Raw genomic sequence first — 17,318 nt, forward strand, 5'->3', positions numbered from 1 at the left:
TTAATACGATAAGAATAAAGATAACTTAAAAGAATTTCGTCTTTTTATTTTATGACATCTTTTACATATTGACATTACATTACGAAAGTACAATATAATGCTGAGATATTAGAGATCTTAAATATAACTGCTGTTGCTTTCTAGAAGTATTGTACCAGATTTCTTAATGATATCATTATCTACTGAATGCTATAATATACATCACTTACTGTAATAAATTTACTTACAGCATTTAATTGTTGAAATTGAAATGTAGACAATTATATGTAAAGGCCTTAATAACATTTCAAAATTATATATAACAAATCAATGTCGTAGCTTTCTTTTCAAATTCATTTTCTCATTAAAAGTTCGTATCCCAGAAGTATTGACTATTAATAACAAGTAATAAATCGACAATGTCTATTTCAAATGAACTTTGAACACTTACAATATTATAAATACAGAATAAGGTCTACTTTGTTTCGTATTGTTTCGGTGCATATAATTTTAAATAATTCTGGCAGGGAATCTTACATTAAAAAGCATCGATAAAGAAAAGGTTTCTTTCAGAATTCAACTTTTAAATAATATGGACATTTAGCGATATCATTTGTGCTTCGACTTCTTTTTCTTCTTTGCTTGTTTATTTCTACTCTTTGATTTTTTTGATTTCTTTTTGTGTTTCTCCTCGTCGCTACTTGTATCAGACGAATCCGAATAAGAATCCGAATCCGAGCTAGTGTCTCTTTTAGTAGATTTCTTTTTCTTATGCTTCTTGTGTTTCTTCTTCTTTTTCTTGTGCGACTCGTCCGAACTATCGGAATCGGTAGTTGAAGTATCCGAACTGGTAGACGAATCTTCGCTGCTCGTAGACTTCGATCGTTTCTTAAGAGACTTTATTTCTACTTCTTTCTCGATATCTGGCTCGTCAAGTTTCAGTTTCTTCGCGGGTATAGTCATTATTTTGCCATCATCCCCGTCTGACTCCGAATCCGAAGCGCTATAATCGGGCTCGAAACTGGCTTCGTCGAGCATGCTGCGCTTACGATCAGAAACAAGCCTCGGATTCTTTCTTTGTTTCTTTACAGACTCTGTAACTGGAGGTTCAGGATTTTCGTAACTTATTTTAGTTTCATTGATCTCTGGTTTATCTTTCAAAGCAAGGCTTTCTTTATGCTTCTGCTTCTTCTCTAAATTTTTCTCCTTATCCTTTTTATGTTTTTTGTCTTTTCGTTTCTTATGCTCTTTAGATTTACTTCTACTTCGATGTTCCTTTTTCCTTTTCTTTTCTTCTTTTACCTTCTTCTCCTTTCTTCTATCGTCCTCGTCGTCCTTGCTTTTTAAAAGACTAACCTTTGGAATTTCGCTTCGTTTAAACGTGCACGTCGGCGTTCTTCCTCTTCTTTCCCTGTCCCTTTCCTTTTCTCTATCTTTCTCTATTCTATCGCCTTTAGAATCGTTTCGAGCTGGCCTAAAGTCGCCTCTAGAATCGAGTCTCGGATCTCGTTCGGACCTCATGTCGTGTCGTTCGCTTCTGAAATCATTTCTGTCTTTCGAACGATCACCTCGTTCTTTATTATCTCGTTTCCTATCGTCGAGGAATACCTTGCGTTCATTTCCCGATAACGACAACGACGAATCGACCCGTCTATCTAAAAGCGGAGAAATTCTCTTATCTCTACCGCTTCGAGGAGATCGACTTCTAGATTGAGTTTCGCTTTTCGTTTCCCGTCTATCCAAGAAACTTTTAATCGGACTGATTTTCCGTTCTTTGTTCTCTTCCACTTTCTCACCCAGCCTCTCTTTAGCAGAGAGCCTCGTAGGCGAGTAAGTTTCAGGGACCGGTTTGAATTTCGTTCTGTCCAGCTTAGCTTTCTTCACTGGCTCGGTAATCTCGACATTTCTTTCGTTCCGTCCGACGTTTATGGTAACGTTCACGCTCTTTCTCGGCTCTCTGTTCGGCTCAGCTTCAAGTACTTTAGGCTCTGGATTTTGATACAATACTTTCCTACTTTCGCTAATTTTCTTAATCTCGATAGGTCTAATCGCGTTAATTGCTTTCTGGAAAATTGCATTCTCGGCACGTTTCAATACTTCCGATGTGACTACTTTCGTGGACTTTGGTTCGTCCATTTGGATCTTTTCTATAGGTGATTCGCAGACCTCGTCCGATTTTTCTATGGTATCGTCTCTTTCCCATTTCGACAATTCCGGCATGGGAGCTAGAAATTCATCTTTCTTCGGCGATTTTTCTGTTAATAAAGTACTCTTATCTTCCGTTTCGTTTTCCGAAAGTAGAGAATATTTCTCCGTGATCACAGTATTTATCTCTGCATCGTCCAGCCCGCTGTAAAGACTATCGATAGGTTTGATTTCTGATTTTAACTCGGGTATTGGCTTGAAATTAGGATTCGGAGGGTTTGTTCCAAATTCCGTATGATCGATTCTTTCTGGACTAGCCTCGTTAAATTCTGGAGGCTCCGGATTCATAGCTAAAGATTTGTCTTCGAATTCTTCTTTAATTGACTCTTCCATAATAGAATCCGTGGGAATACAATCTATCCTGTTATCGATATTTCCGTCCTCGCTGCTTGGTTTCATGATGTCAGTTTTCGTAGGTGACATAGTTTCTTGTTTATTCTCTACCATCAATTCCTCGTGTTCAACGGATTTAATAGGTTCATCTTTCGCGATCTCTTTCTGTCCCGACTTCTTTTCTTTCTTTTTCTTCTTCTTCTTTTCCTTTTCGTCGTCCTTTTTCTTTTTCTTATCTTTGAGCTTCTTCTCTTTCTTCTTCTCTTCGTTCTTTTCTTCGTGATCCTTTTCCTTTTTCTTTATACGCTCGGGCGATATATCTTTCGTATCTGTCCTGCATTTCTGCGAATAAGGTGTCGGACTCTTCCTGTTCTTTTTCCTTTCTACGGAACGTCTTTCGTACCGTTCGTGCCGATCCCTATCCTTTTCAGCTTCGTAATCTCGTTCACGCCTGTCTTTTTCGCGCGCACGATTTTTATCATCTGGCCTGTGACGATCCCTGTCATCCCTGTAACTGAAATAACATAGCAATTATTTTTATATGCTTAAGTAACAAAAATTAGGTCTAACTTGGTAACGTGAAACTGAGGTAGTTGGTGCGAGATGGTCACGTTTAGAAATATAATTAGAAACTTACTGCTATCATAAACGTACATAATTAATGAATACGTATATCTACGCATAGGAGTAATACTCGAGAAATAATTGCGCAACTTTCTGTTTCAGATTGTAATGATTTATATCTCAGTAACGTCGCGGTCAATAATTCTTATTTTCTTTTTTTTAATGGTTTATAATATCGGTATTTGTAACGTATCGAATTTCCAGCAAGTTCCTAAATTATATTTTGATTTAAATTGAAAAAATTTACATGAAAATTTGTGTGTTTCATAGGAGTCTGCGTTAAAGTTAGAAAATCTTGATATCGTTTTTCATCAAATTGGCGTGGTCAATTTAAATCGAAGTAGGATCGTATAACTTATATTTAATCAGAGAACATCGAGTTTTTATCAAAATCCTCCATTAAATACACCCACGGAACAACTACTTTAAAATTGTATGATGATGTACAGCATATAAAGCATTGTTCAGGGAAGATACACACCGATCTTTGTCATAATCTTTTTTCTCAAGATGCCTATCGTCATCACGACGATCACGAGTATTATGTCTGTCGTCTCGCTCTTTTTCTTTTTCCCTTCTATCGCGTTCATCCTTTTCGCGTGGTCTATCATCGTGATCTCTAGATAATGCTTGTCTTTCGCGATCTTCGCGATCTCTATTTAAAACTCTTCGATCTCGTTCATCCCTTTCGCGTAAACGGTCGTCGCGTTCGCGTCCTCTGCAAAAGAAAACAGTATTAGAAAACCGTATTTTAAAATAATTAATAGCGGTTCATTTTATAATAATAGTAAGTTCAAATATAGTATAATTTTAAGTTCAACCGGAAAGCTTCATAGATAACAATTAATTTAGCATTTAATTATTCATTAAACATTATTCTTCTAGAAGACAAATGCGAAGATTATTTTAATTTACCTATCTTCCCTTAAAGATATTCTATCTCGTTCTTCGACATCATGATCCTTCAGAGAATGTTCACGATCTTCCTGATCTCTCAATAAACGTCGATCACGATCGTCACGTATAGATCTATCAGAATGTTCAACGCCCGGTGGTGAGAGATCGTAGTAACCTTCTGTTCCAGGAGGAGCAACATCGTCGAATCTTTTTTTGTGAGGCGCATCACGTATAGGACTGCCAAAACGTTGCGTAGATGGTCCGGAATACCTGTTGACAAAAAATTCATAAAAAAAAAACGTTTATATTTTTGCTAAGTCACTGCAAAAAGCATTATTTAAGTCTGACACTATAGAAATTAATGTCATGTAAATTTGTTAATTTACGGAGTATTAAAATTTAAAATAAAACTAAAAGCTGTTATACATTCAATTTGCTTCCTATAAATCTACATTAAATTTATTATTATTCGTAGATTTATATACTTTTTTTTTAAATAAAAATACTTGTAAAAATACATTGTTCATGTTTAATTACAAGTGAACGTGTTCGATACTGGATCAAACTATTACAATTATCTTTGAATTAAACATCGTTGTGAAACAAAACGTAATTTAACTATACTCTTACTAAGGAACAGCCATGGAAAATTGAGACCTCTGTGTGAAAATTACACTAAAGCTGAAAAGATGAATAAATAAAATTACCTATTACCAACAGATTAAAGTTACTGTCTATTATATCATATAAAAACGAAAAATAAATAAATCAACATTTATAACTTCAATTACATTCTGAATACAATGAAAATATTATAATTGCACTGATTGTATTCTTCCAAACATTAATATTACGTAAATTTACTCACCAAAAATGCTACCAAACCATATAAATACTAGCAAATTAGTAAATATAGTATACAATATATTTCTAAATTTTAATCTGTATCGTTTCGATCGTTTTTTTTTTTAAATTTTCGGCCAGGAAACGTACTCTGTAACACTTTTTTACTTCAAGCACTGAAAATAGACAAAAGGAAATGTATTTTTTTTATGTTACGAATGTTGATTTGGCCCTGAATTCACCTGATTCAGAAACCATGCAGATCTGTCAATCAGCTGGGTAGCTTCCACAATCTCCGAGCAGGTCCTTGCCGTATACACTTTTCCTTGCTTCTCTCTTCTTCTTTCACTTTTTTGGTTATTTGTATATTTCATAACGTAATATCATCATGTACATACAAATAATATCTTATGCATGCAAATGGTAAAATTATTCATTCAACATAGAAATGAAACGAATTAAAAAAAAAAAAGAATGCGAACAAAGGTATTTGTGTTATTTTCATAAAAGTATTTCCTTATGTCGCGTATACAAAATTACATTCTTTGCAATTAATACAATATACCACTATAATGATATTAAAAGAAACTGTAACATTTAGAAATACAGTATTAAAAATACTTATCCTTCTACAAACAAGTATAAAACTCAGTGTTTACATAATTATCAAACTATAAACATAATCTAATTTATGATGTTGTGAGCCAATTATGGTGAAATAAACATTTACCATCAAACACAATAGTTCGAGTTTATAGTTTCAAATAATACCTTCAACATATACGATGACTAGTTTTCAAGTGAAATCTATATAATACTTTTGATGAAAGTCTAAATGTTAATATCACAGAAAATTTGTATAAGTATTCATACAAACTATTAAATATACTACTCAAATCTTTCTAATTTATTAAAATTTTGTAAATATATCACAGCTCCCTAAGCATTGCGAGACATAAATGTCTATTTGCACTTGTCCCATTGCTATCAAGACAATGTAACTTAAACATGTCTTTTAGTCTTCTTTAAAAAATTATTTCAAAGTTTTCTAATTTAATACTATACTTACATAAGCTGATTATATTTACTGCAACATCGTTTGCATATCATTTTTAAGGGCAACTGCTCCAAAGATACTACTACATGAATCGACATCAATGAATTATAAACAATTAATGAGGTTTGTAATTATTTGAAGTATCTATTCAGTTATGTAAGTAAGGATTGGTCATTATCACGGACATTACAATGTTTAATATAATTCGAAGTTATACCAGTTTTCTAGATTATGATGATGCAAATTAATACATTTAACATAAGATAATTTGACAACAATTGCAGAATTTACATTGAAGAACATAAAACCAGAAAGGATCATTAAAAATAAGGGCACTTCAATTTAAATTGATTTTTTACATTGTTATTTACTGAGTTACTTGAAAATATATATACAAATATATACATTTCGTATTTACATATCAAAAGATAAATAAGTACTTTATATCAATTTCACAAATATTATATCCTTCCGATTAAATGTTTTTCAATTTACATGTAAAACCTGAGTTATTATGTTATTTGAAAGGGCACAGATTATTTTAAAATGTATATCATCAGCCTTTTCATCATTAATTGTACTTTCTCTGGTATGGTAACTTGAATTTTCTTTTGTAATTGTTTGTATAGCTTTAATTCTTTTAGAAATACTTATAGTACTGACATGTTAATGTCTAATAAAAGTATTTTAAACAATTTCATTGAAGCGGAATAATTGACGGTATAGCCACTTTAATATATTAAGTACATTAATGTAAAGTGTAAAAAAGAATCCAACAATTCAGAAAAAAAACTGGATCTATTAATAAAAAATAAATGCATCTCTATTTATAATTTACGGATCACAGAATCTATGTTACTTGAATCGTGATTATTCAAGATTTCGTCTCAATGGCAATATGTTTCTCTAAATCATATAAAAAAATATTGTGTTATTATACGAAATGTTTGCTACTTGAAGTTTGAAAGTTGTTGTACTAAGTTTTGTGTAAATTATGAATAGAGTGGTAAATTCCTGAGAATTATCCGAAGAAATAAAATATTATTTTCAAAAATTATCCAAGTACTTTTATGAAATTTGTTCTTAATATACACAGTATTTTTTTAATAAAAATACACCAAAAGAATACAACAGAAAATACACATACTATATGTATAAAAGGACACACGCACCCGTTCACACACTCTTGTATCAACTTGCATTGAGTATGTATGTCAAGTCCATGAACAATTAAAAAAGTATTGACGTGCGCTTTTTATTATCATATTTGAGTGAGATCTTCGTATAAGTTTAATAAATATTTTATGATCATTTAAAGATACACTTACGAAGAAATGTTTCAGCAATGATTTTATAAATTCATAAAACCAGGTTGTAAATAAAATAACGACTGCTTTCACGTTATTAATGATGCTACAAATCAGTTATTACATTATTTACAACCTAATAAGGCATTTCGAAATCAATGATTTATGTCCTAATTATTTCATCACAATCGTAATCAGTTTGTTATAAAATACGTAGCAATAAAATATAATAATATATGTATTATATTATTACTAAGTACTCCGATAATTTATCGAAATGCAGATGAATGAATTTAAATGATTCCCAGTGATCTACAGAAAGTTAAAAAGAAAACCTTTACGTCCTAATATTATCTTTGTATCAATTCATAATAGAAAATCTCACAGCACACTATTATTAACATATCACTGTACAACGTGAAAAAATTGGATTGTTTTCTAAATAGTTGCATAAATCTGTCATTTTCCCTTTACAATTTTTAGAATGTATCTTTAACGAAACAATGTAATACATTTCAACGCCGACGTAATGTATACTTTTGTTTAAAGCTGCATACACTTAACTTACCAATTTATACAACTATCTCTGTGCGTGCATGTGTATGTATTTGAGTATTTTATAAACATATATGTATACGTATGTTTATACATATATGTATATGTCATCTAAGAAACGTATTTGCATACACATTATTCCTTAAACATTGTAAACTTGATCATTTCGCTTTCATTACATTCATCACGACTCCGGAGCGGTCTTAACCGGGACAGCGGCATAAGGTACGGTAGACTGTCTGCTTAGCGTGTACATGAATTAAAGTACTATTGAGGCGGAAATACCTGTTGTAGGAATCATAATAGTCTTTCCTGTCCGTAGGCGGAGGTCCCAATGACATAAGCGGCGGTGGGTGACTTCCAGTGACTAGCAAAGGTGGCAGCAAAGGTGGTATATTATGTTGAGTTGGTTGGTTCCTTATCGGATACCTCGGTATTGGTCTCTCTCTAGGAGGTAAATCACGCTCTCGATCTCTCAATTGATAATCATGTGCTGGTGAATCATTGTAATAACTATTGTATGGTTCCCTAGGCTCGCGTGATCTTGGTCGTTCTCTATCGCGATCTCTCTCTCTTTGAAATCTGAAAATATTGTACACAGTTATAATATTCGAAATATTTCGAAATTCTGTTAATGATTCAACTGAACCTTTTCTCAGAAAGGATTCTAATATATACATATACGTACCTTAGAGGCGATCTAGCTGGCGATCGATATCTAGAAATTATTTCTCTATCGCGATCACGATCGCGGTCACGATCACGATCACGATCACGGTCTCGATCCCGCTCTCGATCACGATCCCGTTCACGATCTCGTTCTCGATCACGTTCACGATCTCGATCTCGATCTCGATCCCGCTCCCGATCTCTGTCTCTATCTCTATCTCGAGACAAAGATAATCTGGGAGATTGACTACGCGAATACGATCTAGATCTGTGAAAGACATTACATATTTCATACAATTTACGTTAGACGTAACATTCGTTTCAAATTACTGTCGATGGTTTTATTTACCTGCTAATCGAGAAACTTCCGCTTCTTGATCTACGTTTCGGTGTGCGACTTCGCACTCTGAGAGGTAGAGGCGACCTCGAAGACCTTCTCTTTGAAGGAGGACTTCTAGATCGACTTAAACGCGTTGGAAACGGTGATCTACGTCCAAACGAACGTGATCTAGACCTACTGTAACTACGAGATCTTGATCGTGTTCTACTTCTTCTTCTATGTTTACCAAGTCTTCTATCGCGTTCATCTTTTTCTCTGAGCATTCGTTCAAAAGCTTCTAGTGGATCATCGATTATGCTGAAAAATAATATCGATAATGGTATGAATGAATTTATTTAATCATGTATCACTTTTGACATTATTCACCAAAGCGAACTACGTTAACTTACCCAGGTGGATTGCCATTATGAATATTTCTACTTAATCCAGGTGGTGGTGGTTGTAATCCTCGATAACCAACTGGAAAAATACATTATAGAAAGTAATTAAAATGTAGCTATGAAAATATAATTCACCAGTAGTAAAACACTTTTGTTGTTTAGATCATATATTTTTTTTAATATTATCATTTCTATAAAGAGTGACTCACTTTTACTTATAACATGGTAGTTATTTTTAAATCAAACAATTTCCAATCACATTTGAAACATACTGCAAGTTTTTAACAAAATTTGAAGATAAAACATATTTAACGTTCCATTTTAGCGACAAAGACTACGAACTCTAAATGCACCCTGTTTTTTAACCTCATACGCGAACTATCGATTTTTCTGTATAAATGTTTAATGCTTCTTTCAAAATCTTTTACAATCCATATCTTCCATATTTTTGTAGATTAAAATGAATTATCCTTTACCATTACCAGATCAATATTTTTGATGATGGTGCGAAGAACATTTTGACTAAAAATAGACACAACAATAGTTATGGCATAATTTCATATACAAATTCATAATACTCTTAAAAGGAAGAGAAATGTAGAAAATAGAACTGCATACATTGAACATGTTTGTTAAAATATTACTTACTATGATGCAATCCCCTAATTGGTCGTGGCGGCCCATTATAGTTCCGAGGTGGTTGTGATGGTCTGTATCCCTGTTGTTGATAAGGAGGTCTTTCGTATCGTGGAGGTCCATAATGAGATCCTTGTTGATGAGGATATATAGGTATTCGATGACTCATATATGGATCTGGCAGTAAAGGTGGATTATGCGGTACATTGGGTGGAGGTTGATTATAGCTTGGTTGTGGGATACGATCTTCTCCTGGTGGGAAAGGTAAAAGAGGTGGCTGATTGCCAGAAGGATTCACATGCAAGTGTGGCTCGTCAACCTAAAAATTATTAAATTTGTTAATTACGAAATATGTTTCAAATTTCATCAAATATTAAAACTCATACAACGTGTTTAAGATTATTCTATTATTTGTCCAAGTTAAATCTCCATCGAATCGAATTATACGTATCTTTGTTATTGATATATTTATATAATTGTGTGTGTTATTGATATATTATATATTAAATATATTTTACACTTACTGTTGGAGTGCCTGGGCGATCTTCGGTTGATCTACGTATGGCACTATCATAATGCATGCTGGGTGGATAATGTCCATCATCAGGCGGTAGTCCTTGATAATTTTTTGTTGGGGGTGGGTTCATTAAATGTGGTAACGGTGTCCCCTGAGAACTGTACTCACTGCGCTGAGAGTGCCTAGGGGACAATGATCGTCTTCTACTTACTGGTCGCAAATTTTCAATTCTACGACCACGCTCTCCGCTTCTAAAAAAATGATGCAAAAATTACACAATTAAAATAAAACAATACATTTTATATGTTATAAGTAACATGGATATTACAAGTTATTATATCATTATACTATCAAATTTTTCATTCCAAGCTCTAAGCACAGAATTATTACCTGTCACGATGACCATCTCTGCTGAAACTTCGCCTACGTTCTCTCGGTTGTCTTTCTCCGGAATACTCATTTTCGCGATCTTTCTTCTCACGACTTGGTGGATCACTTCTTTCTCTGTCTCTTTCTGGTGAGCTACCAATAGCAGGTATTGGAAGTAACGGCTCTGTTCCTGGAGGTGGTGGCACTTCTGTTTCCTCGTCAGTAATCAACTTTGTTACGGAATCACTTTGCAAATCAGATTCTGATGTTGATTCAGGAAGAACTATGAAAAATAAATAATATACGTCGTATAACGATCTAAACTTTTCGTTTCATATCGTTAAATGTTGAAATATTTTTAGTATTTTATATCCACAGTTGCAATGAACTATCTTTAATTTGAGGTTAAGTGTCGACGATATCAGCTGGTTTGATAAACTTGAACGTAACTTATGCACTATGTTATATCGTAAGTTTATTCAACAATTGAACTGAAGCAAATTCTGTAAAACAATCGTAGCGTATATTATTATGACAAGGAAAACATTGAAACCGAATTTGTCGTATATGTACTGTAATGGCGTCACTATCCGGCGACTTGTAAAAAAAAAATAATTTTCTGACAAAACTTCACATTTTACAAATATTTTTTTTCTCTTTAGCGTTCTTCTTTAAAGTAAACCAAAATTAACTTCTAAATTTACGATTTTTCGTTTAATTAAAGCCACGAATTATTTTCCTTAATTAATTATAATAATAGCTTGTTTTATCATTTTCATATTTGATAATATATATCCTAAACATTACTTTATTATGTTTTCATCTCTTAATTATACATTTGCATTTTCGATAAACAATCAGTTCAAACAAAATTTTAATACTTTATCAAAATTGTGTAAATAAGTATCTTTCCCGAATTATTTTTACTAACATAATTCAATTTATGTTCATATATATTTTATATTTAATTTGAAATAGACTTGTATCAAACAATCATATATTATTACTTGTTTTTTCATTCTTGTACTTTCTAATATACAGAGTTGTAAATATTTTAACATGAAATATTATACTAAAAATAAATAAGTATATAAAATTATTAATTAAGAAGTATTGATAAATTAAATAAACTAAAAGTATTATATAAATAAAGTTATATACTTACTTGTTGCTTGCGGTTGTGCATTACTTGCTGGAAATTGTTGCGGAGCAGGTTCAGTGTTTCCTAATTGTGATTCTGTACATTCTTGAGACGATGTATTCGTAGTACTTGGAGCTTGGGCATTTTTAGTTTGACCTGATATTTGATTTGAAATTTGTTCGATTTTCTGATGTTCCGTTTGCGTTACGGGTTGCCTATTTATTTGCGTGGATTGTCTATACGTCTGTCTTTTAGCATATCCAGTCTCATTTTTAAAGTTCATTACAGCATTCCGTAGGAAACGATTCGGTATTAGAGTTTCCGGCGAAACGTCTTTCTCATTACAGTCTGGACATTCGTGTTCTTCAGATTCTAATAAGAATGTACGGATACCTATCGCACAATATGTAAAAGTAGTGAAAATGTATTGGAAAATATATTAAATTATAATAATAAAAAATATACAAAACAGAATAAAAGTTACATTCATCGCAGAATGAATTCCCACAACATGGTATCATTACTGCATCCGTTAAAAGATCTTTGCAAATATTACATAATAGGTCCTCTGGAATTTCTGGTTTTTCCACAGCAGGTTCTGGATCTTGTGAAAACGGAGGTCGTTCTTTTTTTCCTTCTTTGTAAGCTTGACTAAAAATGTAATTTATATTTATAAGATTAATATTAAACTACAGTACACGTTCTACAGTTGTAAATATTACAATGAATATTGACAATGTAAACGTGAATTGACCTGTGATGTTAGTAATAGTGTTTAATACCAAAACTTACTGATCAATGGCTGGGACTGCATACTGGCCTGTTGGTGTCATCATAGCACCAGGAACTCGTGGTCCTTCAACTGGAACCATAAAACTTCTAGGAATACCTGTACTTTTCTTAATTTCTATAGGCTCTTGATTTGTTCCAAGTGGACAATTCTTTATCCAATGACCTGGCTGATGACATTTGTAGCAACGATAATTTGCAGGTACATCACCAGTTTGATTGGCTCCTCTTATTTTCATGTAACTATCGAAGATGTTTATTATGTATCAAACTTCAATGTGAAACAAGTATAAATAATAATATTCAAAATATAGAGAACGACATAAGCTTTGCTTATAAATTTACATACTTTGATGGATCGTAGTCTTGCGTAGACTGAGTCATCATTGCTCGAATCTTATCTTCTTCAGAGCCATCGAGTCTTGTAAGATCTACAGCTCGACCAAGACTGGCTTCATCTTTTAAGTTACTAAACGAAGGAGTTTCATTTCTATCCCATGACCGCTTTTGCTGCACTGTTAATGGAACCCTAGCAACAATAAGGCTAGTATTTTTTGCAATCAGTGCATTATCATCTGTATAATCTGAAAAATTAATTTTAATGTTACACGTTACTGTACCGATACATATCGTAAAATGTACATTTCAATTTTTCTAAAAGAGGATATAAAATTTCTTATAACGATTACCTTCTTTAGTTTGCGCATTTGTTATTTGCAAATCAAAGTCTGTATTTTTCCCTATACGCTTTTGATGAAAAATAGCCTTTTTCAAATCTGCTACTGAAATATGCAATCCATCAAAGGACACAGTGTCGTAATCCAAAGTGGATTTGAATTTATAATGGACCGACATCTTTGTTATTTATATATCCTGAAAGCAGACAATAAAAAATGAAACTACACATACGTGTAAAATTATTTACAAAACAAAATTGAAAGACTAAGCAAATCGCTATAAACTTTCTTAAGATTATTTCATTAACATACAGGATTTTTCATATTTTTCAAATAAAAAGATTGTATAATAAGTATCGATATTATTGAACCACGATCATTAAAACAAATTTGTTTGCTTTTACACTCCTTGTAATGTTTTAAATAATACTATTTGAATTTTGGAGAAATGATGTTGACTTATAATTAGAATATGTTACGAACATTTATGTTATATGCTCCGTTTGGAATAAAGAATGTAATATAAAAGAAAAAATAAATGTACGAATCTATTTCTATACCTACATTATGTTGTACAGACAAACCTGTAAGTTATTACATTCACTGTCCACAGTCCCACATGTGGATCAAAACGATTTTGACTCGAAAGTTTGCTGACCCACATATAGGTTAAGCTAAATATGATGCAATAAGCTTATTGCTTCCTGGGATATACGAGTGGTGCCCATTCCTCCTGATGAGGACAGTGAACGTGTAGACAAGTGACCAGTGTAATTAAAATGTTATAATTATTAAAATAGTACTAAAAATGCCAAACAATTTATGTTATCATATGAGTTTTGATGCTTTTAAGTTCTTTTAAAATGATTTGTTAAATTTACTTATATCAGAGTTTCATAAAATTGTAACGCTATACTACTAGAAAAGAAATCTAAACAATGGTAATAAATAATCCAATACAATTCTCATTAAATAATAAAAAATACGTTAATTAATAATAGGAGTTGAATTAAGTTTCTCAGTATCTTCAATTGATCAACAACTTTCTTACGACAATTATCTTGAAGTATGCATTATGAGTATGACAAATAAATTTTATAGATTTGTTGTTTTTTCTTGAAAAACATAAAAAATGTTAAATGACATATTTAAATGTTGTTTAATATAATTCATTGTATGTTGAGTATATGTGTAAAGCATAATATATATAAGTGGTCAATTTTATACAAAAGTTTATTGCTCAAATTTGTAATGTACGTCAATTATTAAATATTTTTATGCTGCAGAAGATGAAAAATTTGCATACATGATAATTTATGCTTTCGTATAATCATATCCATTCAATAATTACAAGCACTTATTTATTTGTAATAATAATGAACACTTTTATTCTTTCCTTTAGCACAAGAAGTTTTAATAAGAGACTATTATATTTTAATAAACTTGGTGTACACTAACGTGTTTTAACATGCGAAACTTTATGCAGTATTTAAAATTTAAACGACTCCTAAATAAAATTAGAACGTTAATACTCTTATATATGTATTATATCACAGATTCTAAACTTATTGGTTATACTGCATGATATATTATAAAAATACAATATGAACAATCAATAATATAAAAATTAATACAATAATTTCTAATTCTCTAGCAAAACTCTGAAACAAATCTTATTAAAAATAAAACTACTATATATAAAATTTGTATATTCGTGTTAATAGCATGATTTTATTATTGTATGGTTGTTCATGATTGTTAAACAATAGATAATAATATAACAATGAAAATGTGATATAAATATAAATTGTTGTAATAAATGTAAAAAATATAAAAGTATGAAAAAATATGAGATAAAGAGAAACTAAAGAGATCAGTTACATGTTTACAATATATATATATGAGATATATTTGAACTTTTAATAAAAATAAATGCAAATTATGATCTGCTTTAAAGAAGATTCAATATGATACACACACATACACACGTACACGTATCCATACATACGCTATGTATACAGGATCATATACAGAACGAAATTTCCGAGTTTTCCATATAGAATTTTTTTCAAAAGACTAAATATCCAAACAGATTCGCCGATATTTTACAATATATGCGATATATAAATTACAAATAGTATTCATACAGAAGTACATGGATTAAGAATATAGAAATGTAGAAAAGTAGACCTCTTTTGTCATTATAGGTTAGTAAAAGTAGTCGTATAATAAGACGCTCAACATCAAGCTAATTAAGATCACGTTAAAAATATTCACGGGCCTAAGAATTAATATTAAAGAATAAATGAAAATCGGAATACAAATGAAATGATTACCTACTAACTACGAGTACTCACTGCAAAATGAGTATATTTAAATAATGCAAGCGATAAACGTATTTTCATGGAGCACATACAAACATGATTCCCAACTTCTGACATGTTGTAGGGTATGTTAGATTTCATGTGATATCTTTTAGAGATCTCCACATCATCGGATATTTAACCTGTACACATACGTATGTACCGATTCTGATAAAAGTAAGACATTACGAACAAAACACTGCAATCGTAAAACGTAAAACTGAAAAACACCAAGTGACTATATCATTCAGTCAGGGACTGGGTAGCGGGCACTCCGACGAAAAGTAGGGTCGCTTCTTGTTTCATGCGCCGTATCACTTGTGGCGCTGTTATCAATTTTCTGCACCTATCACACACCTCTCTGAGTAGTTTATGGCTTAGTTGCTATTGGTTGCCATCGGTTTGGTGCCGTTCCCTTTGAGCTTTGAGTATACAGGGTGTCCAAAAAATGTTGGAGGTCCTTGAACGGGGTGTTTCGGGAGGTGATTTGAAACAACTTTTTCCTTTGGGAAAATGTTGTCCGAGGCTTCGTTGAGGAGATATTAACGGAAAACACTGACCAATCAGAGCGCGTAGTCTACGCTACTCCGACCAATCAGAGCGCGTAGCCTACGCTCTCCCGATCAATCAGAGCGCGGCCGTCTACGCGTAGCGTACGCTACCGCGGGCGCTCCACGCGCGCTCTGATTGGTCGGAGTAGCGTAGACTACGCTCTCTGATTGGTCAGTGTTTTCTGTTAATATCTCTTCAACGAAGCTTCGGACAACATTTTCGCTAAGGAAAAAGTTGTTTCAAATCACCTCCCGAACCACCCCTTTCAAGCTGTTACAACAGTTTTGGAACATCCTGTATTTTTCAGGATAAGGAAGGCCAAAGTTGTCATCGATAAAAAGAATTTTATTTAGAACGAAATCAATTTTCGATCGAACCTCGATTTTAATTACAAAGTTGTCATTGATAAAAAGAATTTTATTTTGAACGAAATCAATTTTCGATCAAATCTCGGTTATAATTATAAAGTTATCATCAGGGCTGGCGTTAGGAGAGGAAGGGGGTGCGCGGTCGGGCAACCGCCCAGGACGCCAGATTTTTAGGGGCATCGCAGTCCGGTGTAGATTAGTAAAGCTGTTATATATTGTAGTTCAACAATCTTTACAATCTAGCTACAGATTCATCGTTTGATATTATTACCTTGTCTTCTTTTCTTAAAAATTTTAAGCCTCTGAAGGGGCGCTACGCAGTGAGGGACATTCGTGGGATTTTTCCTGATCATGCGTATTGGAGCGAGTGTTGCAGTCCTCACTGCTGTATACACTTACTTAGAATTTAGGGTACCATTGGATCCCAGTAAGGAACAAAATATAATGTCCTTTTCTTTTCCTCGATGATTCCTGACGTGGACGGCTGCGATTCATTATCCATTTTTTTTTAATTTTCCCTAATATTACACTCACGAACACTAACACTCTTGTATTTAATTTGTCCGTTAAAAATGCGGGAAAATTGCACAGCCCCCTTAAATGCACCTCCTCTGGCGGTTCGGATACATGTATGGTAGCAGACGACATGTAGCTGTGACGTCAGCTTATGCATGCGCAGAAAGGAATTCCTCGAAGGAAAAATCCCACGAATGTCCA

General features: G+C 32.7%; 1 protein-coding gene across 6 annotated transcripts; it reads right to left on the reverse strand.

Annotated features, from left to right (window-relative positions):
• Positions 1 to 25: 25 nt before the first annotated feature.
• Positions 26 to 15,945, reverse strand: LOC128875662 (E3 ubiquitin-protein ligase RBBP6). 6 transcript variants are annotated; one of them, XM_054121448.1, is made up of 17 exons: positions 15,735 to 15,945; positions 13,903 to 14,051; positions 13,331 to 13,514; positions 12,991 to 13,225; positions 12,645 to 12,884; positions 12,337 to 12,503; positions 11,877 to 12,245; positions 10,733 to 10,994; positions 10,350 to 10,593; positions 9,838 to 10,144; positions 9,199 to 9,268; positions 8,819 to 9,106; positions 8,489 to 8,737; positions 8,086 to 8,382; positions 4,057 to 4,308; positions 3,623 to 3,859; positions 26 to 3,031 (listed from the first exon to the last, which is right to left on the reverse strand). In XM_054121448.1, the coding sequence occupies exons 3-17, from the start codon at positions 13,494 to 13,496 to the stop codon at positions 589 to 591; spliced, it is 5,826 nt and encodes a 1,941-aa protein (XP_053977423.1). In that variant the 5' UTR covers positions 13,497 to 13,514; positions 13,903 to 14,051; positions 15,735 to 15,945; the 3' UTR covers positions 26 to 588. The 6 variants fall into 6 exon arrangements, with proteins under 6 accessions (XP_053977423.1, XP_053977422.1, XP_053977421.1 ...); XM_054121447.1 differs by having other exon boundaries at positions 15,676 to 15,945; XM_054121446.1 differs by having other exon boundaries at positions 15,655 to 15,945.
• Between the last annotated feature and the right edge of the window lie 1,373 nt (positions 15,946 to 17,318).

Source organism: Hylaeus volcanicus, chromosome 4, assembly GCF_026283585.1.
Source record: "Hylaeus volcanicus isolate JK05 chromosome 4, UHH_iyHylVolc1.0_haploid, whole genome shotgun sequence".
Lineage (NCBI taxonomy): Eukaryota > Metazoa > Arthropoda > Insecta > Hymenoptera > Colletidae > Hylaeus > Hylaeus volcanicus.